The 17,774-nt window shown below is 44.5% G+C and overlaps 1 protein-coding gene across 4 annotated transcripts in view; it reads left to right on the top strand.

The window, feature by feature from the left end:
- The window catches only part of LOC140410690 (intersectin-2-like), a 377,319-nt gene that overhangs the window by 243,282 nt on the left and 116,263 nt on the right, over nt 1-17,774 (top strand). For all 4 annotated transcript variants that reach the window (XM_072499106.1, XM_072499104.1, XM_072499105.1 and 1 more), the window contains 3 exons: nt 4,124-4,263; nt 4,964-5,409; nt 16,292-16,419. In XM_072499106.1, coding sequence (XP_072355207.1) covers nt 4,124-4,263; nt 4,964-5,409; nt 16,292-16,419 — 714 coding nt within the window. The remainder of the gene's footprint in view (nt 1-4,123; nt 4,264-4,963; nt 5,410-16,291; nt 16,420-17,774) is intronic.

Raw genomic sequence — 17,774 nt, 5'->3', positions numbered from 1 at the left:
ATCGTTGCATACCACGTACTCTATTCAGTCATACTTCATTGCTGGCTGCTATTGTTTTCAAATACCAGATTTACTAATGCTTTCTATCTTTGTGTTTCGACTTAACTTTATTAATCTCAGATTTTCACTTTGTTTTATTCCTTGCTGTTCTGCTTGTATTAAATTATTTACACATTGGCTTCAATTTTTCCTTCTGTGACAGTGAAATTTATTTAAATACAGTACAATCCAAAATGGCAAAGATGATAGCAAATAATGAATTAATGCTCTGTTATTGAGCCTATTCTGGAAATGATCTCTGGGTCTTTTCCCATTTATCTCTCCCATCCCAACCAACCATTCTATGATGGATGAATCATAGAATCCCTACAGTGCAGAAAGAAGTCATTTGGCCCATTGAGTCTGTACAGACCCTTTGAAAGAGCACCCCAATCTAGATCCCAATTTCCCGTCCTAGCAGCGTAATCCTACCTAACCTTTTGGACACGGGGGGCAATTTATCATGGCCAATCCACTTAACCTGCACATCTTTGGACTGTGGGAGAAACTGGAGCACCCGGAGGAAACCCACGTAGACATGGGGAGAATGTGCAAACTCCACACAGACAGTCACCCAAGGCCGGAATTGAACCTGGGTTCCTGGCGCTGTGAGACGGCAGTGCTAACCACTGTGCCCCTGTGATGAGTTGGGGAAAAGAGTTCCTTCCAATTTTCTCCAAAAGCATTCCAAAGGCTTTCTAAAAAGTGAGAGAAATTGAGGTGATTCGTTCACTATTGTTTCCTCTATCCCTTATTTCCATTTAGCTCTAATAATGTGGCTGGGTTTGGAAATTCTAGGGTGTGTTAAGGAGTTGAGAAGAGAAGGGGCTGATTGTTGACACAGGATTTCTTAATGACATACTGTCGTTAATTTGAAGGTTGGAACATGAGACACAGATTTCCTTGGCAAAATAAGTGGCAATATTTCAGATTTTATTCTTTTGTTTTCAGATTATTTTTATAACTGGACTTAATGTTTAATGAGAAAAGCAAATTGATTTTTAAATATCCTTCCTCTCTGAGGTATAACATTTCTTATAAGAAAAGGGAAACATTGAATAAAAATGTAAAAGACTTCCTGTCCTGTTGTCAACCACCCTGGAACCTCGCAACTGTGTTGCCACTTGTACAATGTGAATGAATCCTTGGACGGGGCAGTGGAAAACTTTGATGTTTTGTAAAATGGCTTATTAGCAACAGGATGTCAAAGGGAACATTGGGGCCATTGTTTTTAATGGAGACTTGCATTGTAGTGTTTGCTTTGATAATGTGAAGTATGGAGTAGTTTCATGCTGAATAAAGTGTTTATCCATTAGAAGATGGTCAGTGAACATTCTCCCATCACTTGTTGTTCACACACAGTTTTAGATATTCCTACAATAAGCTGGGTAAACTGCACAAGAAAAAAATAACAACTTTAGTCTTTGAAAAATTTGAACCAGAACAGAAACCTACTGAACCCGAGTAATAAATCTCAAAGTTAAAAGCAATAATGTATCTACAGTCCTGTAATCCAACCCATAAATAGCAACTGATAATGCATCACTTATCCAAACGGTCTATGTGGTGCATTAGTTCAGAAATAAATTATGTTTTCAAGTAGTACAAGTTCTCTGCAACCTTCGAAATTTGCATCTTTTTTATCATTAGACATTAGTGCAGGACTTTCCTATGGCTAACCTCTGTTGAAACTAGAATGAAAGAAATGTATATAACCGTGGAATTTTTCAACCTAAACTAATTTTCTGGAATTCTGCCTTTTTGTATGAAGAAATTTGAATATTTAAAAAAAATATATATATATTAAAGTTTTTTAACAACACAATTTTTCCCCCTTCCAAACAATAACCCCCCTCCCCGTAACAAAATAACACAAAATCACACTGAGCAAGATATATACATGGCAAAATGGTATATTTATATAGCTTTATACACTGGCTCTCTCCCGCACGTGCCAGTTTCCCCCACCCTTCATGTTATCTCCTGCTCATCCATCCCCCCAAGCAATCCCACGTTCACCCCCCCCAGGGTTGCTGCAGCTGCTGACCGACCTTCCTCTAACGCTCCGCGAGATAGTCTAGGAACGGTTGCCACCGCCTGTAGAACCCCTGCGCAGACCCTCTCAGGGCAAACTTAATCCTCTCCAGCTTTATGAACCCAGCCATGTCGTTTATCCAGGCCTCCACGATAGGGGGCTTCGCCTCCTTCCACATTAGCAAGATACTTCGCTGGGCTACTAGGGACGCAAAGGCCAGAATGCCGGCCTCTTTCGCCTCCTGCACTCCCGGCTCGTCCACTACTCCAAATATTGCTAGCCCCCAGCTTGGCTTGACCCGGACTTTCACCACCTGAGATATTGCTCCCGCCACTCCTCTCCAGAACCCCTCCAGTGCCGGGCATGACCAAAACATATGGACATGGTTCGCCGGGCTCCCTGAGCACCTTCCACATGTGTCCTCTACCCCAAATAACCTACTCAACCTCGCCCCCGTCAAGTGCGCTCTGTGAACCACCTTAAATTGTATCAGGCTGAGCATGGCATACGAGGAGGAGGAATCAACCCTACCCAGGGCATCAGCCCACAGACCTTCCTCGATCTCCTCCCCCAGCTCCTCCCATTTACCCTTCAACTCTTCTACTAGCGCTTCCCCCTCTTCTTTCATCTCTTGGTGTATTGCCGACACCTTGCCCTCCCCGACCCATACACCCGAGATCACCCTGTCTTGAATTTCTTGTGCCGGGAGCAACGGGAATTCCCTGACCTGTCGCCTCACAAAAGCCCTCACCTGCATATATCTAAAAGCATTTCCCGGGGGTAACTCAAACTTCTCCTCCAGTGCCCCATGGCTCGCAAATGTCCCGTCAATGAACAGGTCCCCCATTCTTCTAATCCCCGCCCGATGCCAGCCCTGGAATCCCCCGTCCATCTTCCCCGGGACAAACCGGTGGTTACCCCTGATCGGGGACCACACCGAGGCTCCCACTGCACCCCTGTGCCATCTCCACTGGCCCCAGATCCTTAACGTTGCCGCCACCACCGGGCTCGTGGTATACTTTGACGGCGAGAACGGCAGCGGTGCCGTCACCAACGCCCCCAAGCTCGTTCCTTTACAGGACGCCATCTCCATCCTCTTCCATGCCGCCCCCTCTCCCTCCATAACCCACTTGCGGATCATCGCCACATTTGCTGCCCAGTAGTAGCTCCCTAGGTGCTGAATCTAAAATATTAAATTTAAACTAAACAAAATGAATGTCATTTGGAATAGCTTTGACATGGTGGGAAATGGGGCATTGGAATCCATGTACAGAGCTACCTTGGGAATATTCAACTAATTTATTTTTCAATCCAAGGATATGGATGTTGCTGTAAAAGCTGGCATTTATTTCCCATCAGCAACAAAACAAAACAACCAGAGTAGAATGGGACTTGAGTCACATGGAGGCCGTCCTAAAGCACAATGAATCTGTTCAGTTTGAATGACAATTCCAACAGTTTCATAGTCACTTTAACTGACTACCAGCTTTCTATTTCCAAATTTTAAACATACTCAATTTCTCAATCAAAATGTTTTTTTTATTTTGAACTGACATCTGCTGGATTATTGTTCCAAGCTTCTACATTACTCGTCCAGTAACACAACTAATTTTTATTCTCATTCTCATCCCTAGACCTCCCATATTTCAATATCAATGGAAGTAAATATTGACCTGAAAATGTTAAATCTGAAAGTACACCTTCCTCCTTATACTTTGGAGATCTGTACCATTTTCTGTGCAGTTTAATTAAATTGTATCATTTATTAATACACATTCCAAAACAGTTAACACAATAACTGCATTTGTACAAACAATGTAGTGAATTGAGGTGTATATGGCTACTATGCCTACAATTTCAGTCTGTGTGCAGCAAGCGGTGGCTGCAATGAGTGCAGGGCCATAGCCTGTGCACGTTCAGCATTTCCATCTCGGTGGTTATTGTAAGATGCATGTTCCGTTTGCATTTTCAGGACTGATTTATGTTAATAGTAGTAGCTAAAAGGAAGCATATTCAGCAGCAGTTACGTTGCTCTGCATAATCCAACAGGAACTGAGAGAAAGCTACAGCAAACAGCAGTTTGCCTTGGAGCAGCTCTATCGAATCAAGGATGATAAAATTCGAGCAATCGAAAGAAAAAAGACTGAAGAACAAGAAAGGCAAAAAAGGGAAGAGGAGGATGCTATACGGTAAATTAGTCGATTTTTAGTGCTTAATGAGTGAACTTTTGTTTCCAAAGATTGTAATTGAAAATGTTTGAATTCTAAAGAATCACTCCAGTTTGTAAATTTTCCAAATGCATACATTCACCGTGAATGAGCAATAGATACATTTTTTTTAAAACTGGGAAACATTTAAGGATCAAGAATGGGAGAGAGGTGCAATAACTTCAAACAGAAGTGCTGCAAATTATTGCAGGATGTTTTGACTTATTGGCGGAGGCTGCTGCTTCTTATAATTCTAAACCTACCTTGTTACTTGGCTCCTTCTCCAGCTAAAACAGTAGATTAATTGCCATCAGCACCGCCTCATAATTAACTCATCGGAAACTGTACTTGAAGCAGTCCAATATGAATCATTCCAATGTGAATCATTCATTCCCCCTCTCCCTGGAATAAATTACTTCACCGTGATACCGCTGAATTTCCTGGCTGAAAGTTGCCCAAGATCCAGAAGGAAATTCATGGTGCATGGAAATTGGCAAATTATTCACATTTTCAAGTTGTAGGTCAATTATTTTGAATTTACTTAGTTGTGTAATTAAAAAAATAAAGATCCTGAAACTCGTGGTCCATCTGTCAGAACAATAAACTTGTCCAAACAGGCCATCATAAGGAATTCTGCAGCGTTAATTTGTTGTAATAGTTCATCTTTATACCTTTTGTTTAGAAAAGCAAAGCAAGAAAAAGAAAATCTTTGGAAATCAAAAATCAAAAGAGAAGAAGAAATAAGGCAGCAAAAACTGGAGGAGGAACGACTCCAAGACAAAATCCGTGAGGAAGAAAATCGGAAAACCGAAGCATTTGCTGCCAGGCAAAGAGAAATAGAAGCAGAAAATAAAAGACTGGCTGAGGAGAAGCGTCATCGTGAAGAAGTGGATAAAAAGAGACTTGCACAGCTTCAAAGAGAAGCCGAGGAAGAAGGGAAAAGGAAAGCACAGACTCTAAGAAAAGCAGAGGAAAAACGGCAGCATGAAGAAGAAGAGAAGAGAAGGCAGGAAACGATAAAGCGAGATGAGTCTGAGAAACGTCAATCAAAGACTGATGTACAAGATAAGTTGAAGGACGTGCTGAAACACTTGGATGATAAGCCAACGTATGGATCTAGGAAAGAAGGTAAATATATTAGGTTCTCACTAGAACAGTGTGGTGCACTCTCTTCTGAGTCAGATGATTGTGGGGTTTAAACTCCATTCCAGAGGCATGAGCATTAAATCCAGGCTGACACTTCAGTGCAATACTGAGAGAATGCTGCACTGTTGAAGTTGCATTCTTTTCATCGAGATTTTAAACCAAGGGCATGTCTTCCCTCTCGGGTAGATTTAACAGATCTCAGCACTATTCAGAGAAAAGTAGGGCTCTTTGCCCAGTGTCTTAGCCAATAGCTTCAGTCAACATCACTAAAAATGAAAACTGGTTGATCATTGCTGTTTGTAGGATTTTGCTGTGCACATACTGACTGCCATGTTTCGTACATTGCAACTACACTTAAGAAAGACCTGTGTCATTGGCTTTGAAGTGCTTTGGGATATCTCAAAGTCATGAAAGTTGCTTTATAATTAAGTTTTTATTTTCTGTCCATTTGTCAACAAAAGGAGGGTGGGTGGATGTGTTTGTAATATTTCTAATATCATTCATTAAGCCTAACCCGTTCTATACATACTGCTACATTTTCTTTTATTTCATACGCCAGCTTTTTGTAACATTAGTAAAATATCTTCTTGCATTCCTCCTGAAGAGTTGTACACGCATTCTTTCCTTCAGTCCCTACTTCAAAAACAATTTTTTTAACAAAGGTAACTTTCTTTCATAAATCTGTGCTGACTTCCTTTCTAAATGTTCCCTAATTTTCTCTCATATTATGGATTCTAGGAAATTTTCACAAAACTGATTTCAGACTACCTAGTTGATCTGATTAATCTCCCTTTCCCTTGAACTAATTAAATTGTGAACTCCCAAGATTTCCGGAACCATCTACACATCTAAGGAAGATTGAAAGATTGTGATCTCAGGCTTTTTATTTCCTTTACGAGTGAGGGTAAGACCATAAGTCATGGGAGCAGAATTAGGCCACTTGGCCGATTTAATTAGTTAAACCAATGTCAATCAGAGGGGTGCAGTGCTCTGACTGTGAGATGTGGCAGGTCCGGGAGGCTTCCAGCGTCCCGGATGGCTTCATCTGCAGAAAGTGCACCCAACTGCGGCTCCTCACAGACCGCATGGTTTGGTTGGAGCAGCAGTTGGATGCACTTAGGAGCATGCAGGTGGCGTAAAGCGTCATAGATAGCAGTTATGGATATGTGGTCACACCCAAGGTGCAGGCAGAGAGATGGGTGACCACCAGAAGGGGCAGGCAGTCAGTGCAGGAATCCCCTGTGGTTGTCCCCCTTTCGAACAGGTATACTATTTTGGATACTGTTGGGGGGAATAGCCTATCGGGAAAACAGCAGCAGCCAGAGCAGCGGCACCATGACTGGCTCTGATGTTCAACAGGGAGGGTCAAAGCACAGAAGAGCAATAGTCACAGGGGACTCTATAGTCAGGGGCACAGATAGGCACTTTTGTGGACGTGAAAGAGACTTCAGGATGGTATGTTGCCTCCCTGGTGCCAGGCTCCAGGATGTCTCAGAACGGATCGCGGGCATCCTGAAGGGGGAGGGCAAACAGCAGAGGTTGTGGTACACATTGGTACTAACGACATAGGCAGGAAGGGGGATGAGGTCCTGCAGCAGGAGTTCAGGGAGCTAGGCAGAAAGATAAAAGACAGGACCTCTAGGGTTGTAATCTCTCTGCCACGTGCCAGTGAGGCTAGGAATAGGAAGATAGAGCAGTTAAACTCATGGCTAAACAGCTGGTGTAGGAGGGGGGTTTCAGTTATCTGGACCACTGGGAGCTCTTCCGGGGCAGGACGGGTTGCATCTAAACTGGAGAGGCATAAATATCCTGGCCGCGAGGTTTGCTAGTATCACATGGTAGGGTTTAAACTAGTATGGCAGGGGGGTGGGTACTGAAGCAATAGGTCGGAAGGTGAAAATATTGAGGGAGAACTAGGGAATAGGGCCACTATGGCTCTGAGGAAGAGCGGACAGGGAGAGTTGCTGAAAACAGCGGGACTGGTGGCCTGAAGTGCATATGTTTTAATGCAAGAAGTATAACAGGTAAGGCAGATGAACTTAGAGCTTGGATTAGTACTTGGAACTATGATGTTGTTGCCATTACAGAGACCTGGTTGAGGGAAGGACCGGATTGGCAGCTAAACGTTCCAGGATATAGATGTTTCAGGAGGGACAGAGGGGGATGTAAAAGGGGTGGAGCGGTTGCGCTACTGGTTAGGGAGAATATCACAGCTGCACTGTGGGAGGACACCTTAGAGGGCAACGAGGCTATATGGGTAGAGATCAGGAATAAGAATGGTGCAGTTACAATATTGGGTGTTTACTAGAGTCCTCCCAACAGCCAGCGGGAGATAGAGGAGTAAATAGGTAGATAGATTTTGGAAAGGAGTAAAAGCAACAGGGTTGTTGTGATGGGAGAGTTTAACTTCCCCAATATTGACTGGGACTCACTTAGTGCTCCGGGCTCGGACAGGGCAGAGTTTGTAAGGAGCATCCAGGAGGACTCCTTAAAACAATATGTAGATAGTCCAACTCGGGAAGGGGCTGTATTGCACCTGGTATTGGGGAATGAGCCCGGCCAGGTGGTAGAAGTTTCAGTAGGGGAGCATTTCGGGAACAGTGACCACAATTCAGTAAGTTTTAAAGTGCTGGTGGACAAGGATAAGTGTGGTCCTAGGGTGAATGTGCTAAATTGAGGGAAGGCTAATTATAACAATATTAGGCGGGAACAGAAGAACCTAGATTGGGGTGGATGTTTGAGGGTAAATCAGCATCTGACATGTGGGAGGCTTTCAAATGTCAGTTGAAAGGAATTCAGGACCGGCATGCTCCTGTGAGGAAGGAGGACAAATATGGCAAATTTCGGCAACCTTGGATAACGAGAGATATTGTAGACCTCGTCAAAAAGAAAAAGGAGGCATTTGTCAGGGCGAGAAGGCTGGGAACAAACAAAGCCTGTGTGGAATATAAGGAAAGTAGGAAGAAACTTAAGCAAGGAGTCAGGAGGGCTAAAAGAGGTCACGAAAAGTAATTGGCAAATAGGGTTAAGGAAAATCCGAAGGCTTTTTGTAAGTATATAAAAAGCAAGAGGGTAGCCAGGGAAAGGGTTGGCCCACTTAAGGACAGGAGAGGGAATCTATGTGTGGAGCCAGAGGAATTGGGCGAGATATTAAATGAATACTTTGCACCAGTGTTCACTGAGAAGGAATTGGTGGATATTGAGTCTGGACAAGGGTGTGTAGATAGCCTGGGTCACATCGGGATCCAAAAAAACAAGATATTGGGCGTCGTGAAAAATATTAAGTTGGATAGGTCCCCAGGGCCTGATGGGATCTACCCCAGAATACTGAAGGAGGCAAGAGAGGAAGTTGCTGAGGCCTTGACAGAAATCTTTGGATCCTCACTGTCTTCAGGTGATGTCCCAGAGGGCTAGAGAATAGCCAATGTTGTTCCTTTGTTCAAGAAGGGTAGCAAGAATAATCCAGGGAACTACAGGCCGGTGAGCCTTACGTCAGTGGAAGGTAAATTACTGAAGAGAATTCTTCAAGACAGGATCTACTCCCATTTGGAAGCAAGTGGACGTATTAACAAGAGGCAGCACGGTTTTGTGAAGGGGAGGTCGTGTCTCACTAACTTGATAGAGTTTTTTGAGAAGGTCACAAAGATAATTGATGCAGGTAGGGCAGTGGATGTTGTCTATATGGACTTCAGTAAGGCCTTTGACAAGGTCTCTCATGGCAGACTGGTACAAAAGGTGTAGTTACACAGCATCAGAGATGAGCTGGCAAGATGGATATGGAACTGGCTAGGTCATAGAACGCAGAGGGTAGCATTGGAAGGGTGCTTTTCTGATTGGAGGGCTGTGACTAGTGGTGTTCCGCAGGGATCAGTGCTGGGACCTTTGCTGTTTGTGGTATATATAAATGATTTGGAGGAAAATGTAACTGGTCTGATTAGTAAGTTTGCAGACGACACAAAGATTAATGAAATTGCGGATAGCGATGAAGACTGTCAGAGGATACAGCAGGATTTAGATCATTTGGAGACTTGGGCAGAGAGATGGCAGATGGAGTTTAATCCGGACAAATGTGAGGTAATGCATTTTGGAAGGTCTAATGCAGGTAGGGAATATACAATGAATGGTAGAACCTTCAAGAGTATTGAAAGTCAGAGAGATCTCGGTGTACAGGTCCACAGGTCACTGAAAGTGGCAACACAGGTGGAGAAGGTAGTCAAGAAGGCATACGGCATGCTTGCCTTCATTGGCCGGGGTATTGAAAAATGGACTAGTCATGTTGCAGCTGTATAGAGTCTTAGTTAGGCCACACTTGTAGTATAGTGTTCAATTCTGGTCGCCACACTACTAGAAGGATGTGGAAGCTTTGGAGAGGGTGCAGAAGAGATTTACCAGGATGTTGCCTGGTATGGAGGGCATTAGCTATGAGGAGCGGTTGAATAAACTCGGTTTGATCTCACTGGAACGACGGAGGTTGAGGGGTGACCTGATCGAGGTCTACAAAATTATGAGGGACATAGACAGAGTGAAATGAAATGAAAATCACTGATTGTCACAAGTAGGCTTCAAATGAAGTTACTGTGAAAAGCCCCTAGTCGCCACATTCCGGCGCCTGTTCGGGGAGGCTGGTACGGGTATTGAACCGTGCTGCTGGCCTGCCTTGGCCTGCTTTCAAAGCCAGCGATTTAGCCCTGTGCTAAACAGCTCCAGAGTGGATAGTCAGAGGCTCTTTTCCAGGGTCGAGGGGTCAATTACTAGGGGGCATAGGTTTAAGGTGCGAGGGGCAAGGTTTAGAGGAGATGTACGAGGCAAGTTTTTTTACACAGAGGGTAGTGGGTGCCTGGAACTCGCTGCCGGAGGAGGTGGTGGAAGCAGGGACGATAGTGACATTTAAGGGGCATCTTGACAAATACATGAATAGGATGGGAATAGAGGTATACGGACCCCGGAAGTGTAGAAGATTTTAGTTTAGATGGGTCGCATGTTTGGCGCAGGCTTGGAGGACTGAAGGGCCTGTTCATGTGCTGTTCCTTTCTTTGTTCTTTGAGTCTGCACCGCCATTCAATCATGGCTGATATTTTCCTCTGACTTCTCCCCATAACCCTTGATCCCCTTATTAATCAAGAACCTATCTATCTCTGTCTTAAAGACACTCGGTGATTTCGCCTCCACAGCCTTCTGCGGCAAAGAGTTCCACGGATTCACCAGCTCTGACTGAAGAAATTCCTCCTCATCTCTGTTTTAAAGGATCGTCCCTTTGAGTTTATGCCCTCTGGCTCTAGTTTTTCCTACAAGTGGAAACATCCTCTCCACGTCCACTCTATCCAGGCCTCGTAATACCCTGTAAGTTTCAATAAGATCCTCCCTCATCCTTCTAAACTCCCAACGAGTACAGACCCAGAGTCCTCAACTGTTCCTCATACGACAAGCTCTTCATTCCAGGGGTCATTCTTGTGAACAATCTCTGGACCCTTTCCAAGGCCAGCACATCCTTCCTGAGATACGGGGCCCAAAACTGCTCATAATATTCCAAATGGGGTCTGACCAGAGCCTTATGCAGTCTCAGAAGTACATGCCTGGTCTTGTATTCATAGAATTTACAGTGCAGAATGAGCCCATCTGGCCCATCGAGTCTGTACCGGCCCTTGGAAAGAGCACCTACTTAAGCCGCCACCTCCATCCCATCCCCGTAACCCAGCAACCCCACCCAATCTTTTTGGACACTAAGGGCAATTTAGCATAGCCAATCCACCTAACCTGCATATCTTTGGACTGTGGGAGGCAACCGGGGGAATCCCACGCAGACACGGGGAGAAAGTGCAAACTCTGCACAGACAGTGACCCATGCCTGGAATCGAACCTGGAACCCTTGAGCTGTGAAGCAAATGTGGTAACCACTGTGCTACTGTGCCCCCTCGCGACATGAATGCTAATGTTGCATTTGCCTTCCTAACTGCCGACTGAACCTGCGCATTAACCTTAAGAGAATTGTGACCAAGGACTCCAAAGTCCCTTTGTGCTTATGATTTCCTAAGCGTTTCCCCATTTAGAAAATAGTCTATGCCTCCATTCCTCCTTCCAAAGTGCATAACCTCACACTTTTCCACATTGTACTCCATCTGCCACTTCTTTGCTCACTCTCCTAACCTGTCCAAGTCCTTCTTCAGCCCGTCTGCTTCCTCAATACTACCTGTCCCTCTACAGAGCTTTGTATCATCTGCAAACAGTGCCTTCAGTTCCTTCTTCCAGACCATTAATGTATATTGTGAAAAGTTGTGGTCCCAGCACGAACCCCTGAAGCACACCACTAGTCACCGACTGCCATCCTGAAAAAGACCCCTTTATCCCCACTCTCTGCCTTCTGCCAGTCAGCCAATCCTCTATCCATGCCAGGATCTTACCCATAACACCATGGGTTCTTAACTTATTTAACAGTCTGCTGTGTGGCACCTTGTCAAAGGCCTTCTGGAAATCTAAATAAATCATGTCCACTGCTTCTCCTTTGTCTAACTTGCTTGTTACCTCCACAAAGAACTCTTAACAGATTTGTCAGACGTGACCTCCCCTTGACGAAGCCGTGCTGACTCAGTCCTATTTTATCATGCACTTACAAGTACTCCACAATCTCATCTTTAATAATGGACTCTAAAACCTTACCAATGACCGAAGTCAGGCTAACTGGCCTATAATTTCCCATCTTCTGCCTCCCTCCCTTCTTACACAACGGTGTTACATTAGCCACTTTCCAATCCTCTGGGACACTTCCTGCCTCCAGTGATTCCTGAAAGATCACCACCAATGCCTCCACAATCTCCTCAGCTATCTCTTTAGTCCATCCGGTCCAGGTGATTTAAACACCTTCAGACCTTTCAGTTTCCCCAGAATCTTCTCCTTAGTGATGGTCACTGCACTCACCTCTGCCCCCTGATTCTCCTGGAGCTCTGGCATCCCACTGGTGTCTTCCACCGTGAAAACAGATGCCAAATAACTGTTCAGTTCCTCTGTTTCCTATTATTACTTCTCAAGCCACATTTTCCACGGGTCCAATGTCTTTTTTGTCTCTTTCTTACCTTTTATATATTGAAAAAAACTCTTCCTATCTTCTTTTATATTACTAGCTCGCTTGCACAACCCCCTTATTGCTTTTTTAGTTGTCATCTGCTTGCTTTTAAAGGCTTCCAGTTCTCTGGCTTCCCTCTAATGCTCGCCACTTTGTATGCTTTCTCTTTTTCTTTTATGCTATCATTGACTTCCCTTGTCAGCCATGAATGCCTTGTCTTCCCCTTAGCATGTTTCTTCCTCCTTGGGATGAATTTCTGTTGTGCCCCCCGAATAACCCCCAAAATCTCCTGCCATTGCTGTTCCACTGTCTTCCCTGCTGAGCTCCTTTTCCTATCAACTCTGGCCAGCTCCTCCCACTTGTCTTTGTAGTTACCCTTATTTAATTGTAATACCGTTACATCTGATTCCAGCTTCTCCCTCTCAAACTGCAGGGTAAATTCATCATATTGTGGTCACTGCTCCCTCCGGGTTCCTTCACCTTAAATTCCTTAATCCTCATTACACACCACCAAATCCAGAATTGCCTGTTCCCTAGTAGGCTCTGTCACAAGCTGCTCCAAAAAAACATCTCTTAGACATTCCACAAATTCCTTTTCTTGGGATCCACTACCAAATGGGCAGCATGGTAGCACAGTGGGTAGCACTGATGCTTCACAGCGCCAGGGTCCCAGGTTCGATTCCCGGCTTGGGTCACAGTCGGCGGAGTTTGCATGTCTCCCTGTGTCTGCGTGGGTTTCCTCCGGGTGCTCCGGTTTCCTCCCACAAGTTTCGAAAGACGTGTTGTTAGGTAATTTGAACATTCTGGGTTCTCCCTCTGTGTACCCGGGCAGACGCCGGAGTGTGGCGACTAGGGGCTTTTCACAGTGGCTTCATTGCAGTGTTAGTGTAAGCCTACTTGTGACAATAAAGATTATTATTATTAAACCTGATTTTCCCAATGCCTCTGCATGTTGAACTCCCCCATGATTATTGTCATATTGCCTTTTTAACATGCCTTTTCTATCTCCTGATTTATTTTCTGCCCCACATCCTGACTACTGCTAGGGGGCCAGTACATAACACCCATCAGGGTCTTTTTTACCTTTGCGATTCCTCAACTCTACCCACAGAGATTCTATGCCTTCTGATCCTATGTCGCACCTTGCTATCGATTTAACTTAATTCCTTACTAACAATGCAACCCGCCCCCTTTGCCAATCTGCCTGTCCTTTTGATAGGACACATATCCTTGTATATTTAGATCCCAGCCCTGATCCCCTTGCAGCCACGTCTCTGTGATGCCCACAACATCATACCGACCAATTTCAATGTGCGCAATAAGCTCATTTACCTTGTTCCGTATATTGCGCGCATTTAGGTACAACACCCTCAGTCCTGCATTGACCACCTCCCTTCTCACACTTGTCACTCTTTTTGATCTGCCTGAGGGTGATGTTGTTCTCTTATTTTTGTTCTGTGTATCCCCTTCAGTTATTACAGCTTCTCAGCTAATGCTCTGGTTCCCACCCCCCTGCCATACTAGTTTAAATCCTCCTGAGTGGCTCTAGCAAACCTCCCAGCCAGGATATTGGTGCCCCTCCAGTTTAGATGCAACCCATCCTTCTTGTCCAGGTCCCACCTGCCCCAGAAGAGATCCTAATGGTCCAGAAATCTGAAACCCTCCCTTCTACACCACCAGTTTAGCTATGTGTTTGGCTGCAGTATCCTCCTATTTCTCGCCTCACTGGCACATGGCTCAGGGAGCAATCCTGAGATTACAATCCTCGAGGTCCTGCTTTTTAGCTTACTGCCTAATTCCCTGAACTCCTTCTGCAGGACCTCATTACTCTTCCTGCCTATATTGTTAGTACCTATGTGTACTACGACCTCTGGCTGTTCACCCTTCCCCTTCAGGACGTCCTGTGCTCGTTCAGAGACACCCTTGACCCTGGCACCAGGGAGGCAACATACCATCCTGGAGTCTCTTTCAGAAATGCCTATCTGTGCCCCTTGCTATAGAGTCCCTCCAGGATGGTACATGTCAGGGTTATAATCTTATCCATTTGAGTTTTCTTTTCACTGAGTATTATTTAGGAAAATTGTGCAAAAACACAATTTACTTCCCCTCTCCCAATATTGATTCAAGTGAAGGTTTTTGTTTGGTTTCTCAACAGAAAATACTCAGCAAATCTGATAGCATCTTTGGAGAGAGAAACGTTAACATTTCAGTTCAATGATGGCAATCAACCTGAAAACTGTGTTTTTGTCCCCATAGATGCTGCCAGACTTGCTGTGCATAACAGCAGAATTTTCTATTTTTCCAACATCCATACTAGTTTGCTTTTGAACAAGAAATTGTACTCTATTGTTCATGAGCATGTATAAATTGGTGCATTCTGCAACCTGCCGTCTTAAGTCTTTTTAGTTCATTGTTATGGATCTAAGAACTTTAATGAGCTCAATACTTGGATTTCTCAGAATAACAAAGCCTTCAGTGGAAAAGACTGTTAGAGGCATTTCAAGCATACAAAAATGCTTTTATGCACGAGTTTAGTAAATTCTTTGTAAATAATCCAATTTATTTATCTGTATTACATGCCTTATTCTTGTCATAAGGGCTCCGTTTAGTAGACAATTGGAAAAGCTGAACAAAAGCATTAAATACATTATAACCTTTTATGCCAATCACTTTTCCTTGCTTTTTTGATAGAGATTGTTGACCATGCATTGTCACTATTTTCCCATGTCTCTAGGAGCTCTGCATTTTTAGCTTTTCTAACTGCTTTCCTGAAGTGTGATTTCTCCCTCCCTCTACCTTATTTTCTGCACAATAGGGGTTAAGAACTCATCAAGCTAAGGGGCTGAACCTCATGCTATCACCGAATAAAACTACTCATCGAGAATTTTAACACATTGCCCGACTCTACATGGTACTTCATTACTTTGCTACCCAGCTGCCAACTTCCTAAATCCTTAATCACAATGCTCATAATACCCTTCCTAAAGAAAAACAGGTTTTGCTGCTTGATATTATCTACCAAAATGAAAATTTGACCAATATAAATCATGTGTCATGGAGTGATAGGTCTGCAGCACAGAGAAGGCCCTTCAGCCCATTATGTCTGTGCCAGTCTAAACCAACCACTGAAGTATTCTAATCCCACTTTCCAGCATTTGGCTCATAGCCTTTGTGTGCCTTGTATCTTTCAGTCCTCCAGCATCCCTCCTGTGGCCAGAGAGGATTTGAAAATTATTGCAGCCCCCTGCTATTTTCTCCCTTGCCTCACAACAGCCTGGGATATATTTAATCTGGTCCCTGAGATTTGTCTACTTTTAAGCCTGACTGTCTATGTTAATCTCTTTAATTTTAATACAGTCCTTCTCCCTGATTTGTATACCCACACTGCCCCTCTCACTAGTGAACACTGACACAAAGTATTCGTTTAGAACCGTACCTACATCCTCTGGCCCCACTCACAAGTTACCATTGTGGTCCTTAATGAACCCTACTCTTTCCCTAGTTATACTTTTACCCTTAATGTATGTGTAAAGCAGCTTTGGATTTTCCTTTATTTTACCTGCCAGCATCTTTTCATGTCCCCTTTTTGTTCTCCTAATTTCCTTTTTAGATTCTCACTTGCATATTCTGTACGCGCCTCAGCCTTCTGTTGTTTTGAATCCTCGATACCTGCCATAAGCCTCGCTTCTTCTCCTGATTCAATGCTGGTCACAATTTAACATCATAAGGTGAATGCTGAGAAAATAAATAAAAAATGTAGATCGCAATTAGGAAATAAAATTTGTTTCGTATGCATGTTTTCTACAGTGCCAGTAAACCAAAATAAAGTCTCCCTGCGTAGAAAATCTGCAGTCTTGATGAGTTATCGAGCATTATATTCTTTTGAAGCAAGAAATAATGATGAACTAAGCTTTCTGGCTGAAGATCTAATAGAGGTATGTTTGTTTTTCAATCAAACTAGTTATTCACTTGAATTTATTTTGTTTCTTTGAAAATAGTTTGATGAAGGTATTTATAAATATACATAATACACAACCAAAACCAAAAAAAGAGAACAAACAGGAAGTCTCATAACAAATAGATAGCACCCTACTGCCCTGCCCAACCTGCCTGCTGTTGCCCTCCATCCACTCAGCCTTCCCCCTTTTTCCTCCCTATGAAGAAATCAATAAATGGCTTCCATCTCCGGGCAAACCCCTCTACAGACCCTCTCAAGGAGAACTTGATTTTTTCCACCTTAAGGAGTTCTGCGAGGTCGCTCACCCCCCCGGTTTTGGCGGCCCCGAGTCCCTCCATTCCAACAGGATCTGCCTCCGGGCTACCAGGGAGGCAAAGGCCAAAACATCGGCCTCTCTCACCCCCTGGACTCCCGGGTCTTCTGACATTCTGAAAATTGCCACTTCTGGACTCTGGAACAACCTTCACCTTCAGCATATCAGACATAACATCAGCAAACCCCTACCAGAATCCCTTCAGTTTCGGACAAAGCCCAAAACGTGGACATTGTTCGCAGGATCCCCCGCGCACCGCCCACACCTATCCTCCACCCCCTCAAGGGGCCACCATCATATGCACCGTTGAACCACTTTGAATTGAATAAGGCTAAGCCACTCTCCTCTGAGTCTCCTCCCATAACCCAGCCTCCCCCTCCCTCCCTAGCTCTTCCTCCCACTTCCGTTTAACTTCTATCGGGGCTCCCTTCTAATCCATTAATTCCTTCTAAATCTCCCACACCCAACCCTCGCTAATCCCTGCTTTCGACACCACCTTGCCCTGCAGTCCCGGGGGCGGCAGGTCGGGAAAGGACGGCACCTGCTTCCTAACATAATCCCATACCTGTAAGCACCGGAACCCATTCCTGCTGGGCAACTCGTACTCCTTCCAATTCTTCTAGGCTCGAGAAGCTGCCCCCCACAAATTGGACCCCAAATCTATGATTTCCACAGATCGGTGCCCAGACCGAGGCACCGTCCAAGCTCAGGTGCTACCACCACTATCCCTACATCCTCAGGGCCGCCACTACCACCGGGTTTATGGAGTACCTAGCCAGCGAGAACGGCAGAGGTGCCATCAACAGTGCCCCCCCCCCCCCCCACACACACGTCACCGCTCCAGCAGCACCTTCTTTACCCAGGGGGATTTCCCCGCCCAAGCAAACCCCCAAATCAGGGTGTTATCTTTCTTTAAAAAGGCCATCGGGATAAAAATCGGAAGTTTCTGAAAAACGAATAGGAACCATGGAAGCACCATTATTTTCCCGCCAGCGACAGCAGGAGCATGTCCCATCTCT

This window comes from Scyliorhinus torazame, chromosome 4, assembly GCF_047496885.1.
Source record: "Scyliorhinus torazame isolate Kashiwa2021f chromosome 4, sScyTor2.1, whole genome shotgun sequence".
NCBI classification, from domain to species: domain Eukaryota; kingdom Metazoa; phylum Chordata; class Chondrichthyes; order Carcharhiniformes; family Scyliorhinidae; genus Scyliorhinus; species Scyliorhinus torazame.
This window is presented reverse-complemented; position numbering and strand designations above follow the sequence as displayed.